This window comes from Phalaenopsis equestris, unplaced genomic scaffold (assembly GCF_001263595.1).
Source record: "Phalaenopsis equestris unplaced genomic scaffold, ASM126359v1 Scaffold001253, whole genome shotgun sequence".
Taxonomy (NCBI): Eukaryota; Viridiplantae; Streptophyta; class Magnoliopsida; order Asparagales; family Orchidaceae; genus Phalaenopsis; species Phalaenopsis equestris.
In genome coordinates, this window is record NW_018165692.1 from 40,342 (window position 1) to 40,942 (window position 601).

The window sequence follows — 601 nt, forward strand, 5'->3', positions numbered from 1 at the left end:
TCACTTGATAAACCGCAAATCTCCCCTCCAAATAAGCAAGAAAAAGAAATCTAATCCAAATTTGAAAAGACTGAAATTAGAACGGACTTCACCGAAATTTTGATTCAGCTCGCCAGAGAAACATTATGGAAAACATAAACGGAGATCGGTAAATGAATGAAGCAAACTTACGAGGAGACTAAATCCGGTGACGGTGGAGAGAGAAGTGGCAATGGCGGAGCCGGAGAGCGCGAGCTCGCCGAGATGGCCAACCATCATCGAGGAGTGACCTGAACCAAGTACTGTAACAGAGTCACCCCACCATCGGCCCGGCGAGGTAGCCTAGCTCCCTCGCCTCAGAAGTAAAATCACCGTAGCATCCCCTCACCGCCCCATCCTTCCTCTCCAGCAGCCCTTCCTCCATTTCCCTGAAATGCTTGCTGCCCTCCCTTCCTGCCTGCTGGCCTTCAGTATATACAGCGGTGGGGACGGAGAAAAGAAGAAGCGGTATGATGTGGCGCCGGACCATGCTATGTGTACTTCCCGAGCAGAATTCATCGTTCATTTCAAATAAAATAAATGGAAATTGACGTAGATATCACCCAATTCTAATACATTTATT

The 601-nt window shown here is 47.9% G+C and overlaps 1 protein-coding gene across 1 annotated transcript in view; it reads right to left on the reverse strand.

Annotated features, from left to right (window-relative positions):
- Nucleotides 1-392, reverse strand: part of LOC110033678 (protein DETOXIFICATION 14-like) — a gene marked incomplete in the record, with an annotated part of 3,927 nt that extends 3,535 nt beyond the window's left edge. Inside the window, 1 exon segment of the mRNA XM_020737733.1 lies at nt 209-392. Within this exon segment, the coding sequence (XP_020593392.1) occupies nt 209-258 (50 nt within the window).
- Between the last annotated feature and the right edge of the window lie 209 nt (nt 393-601).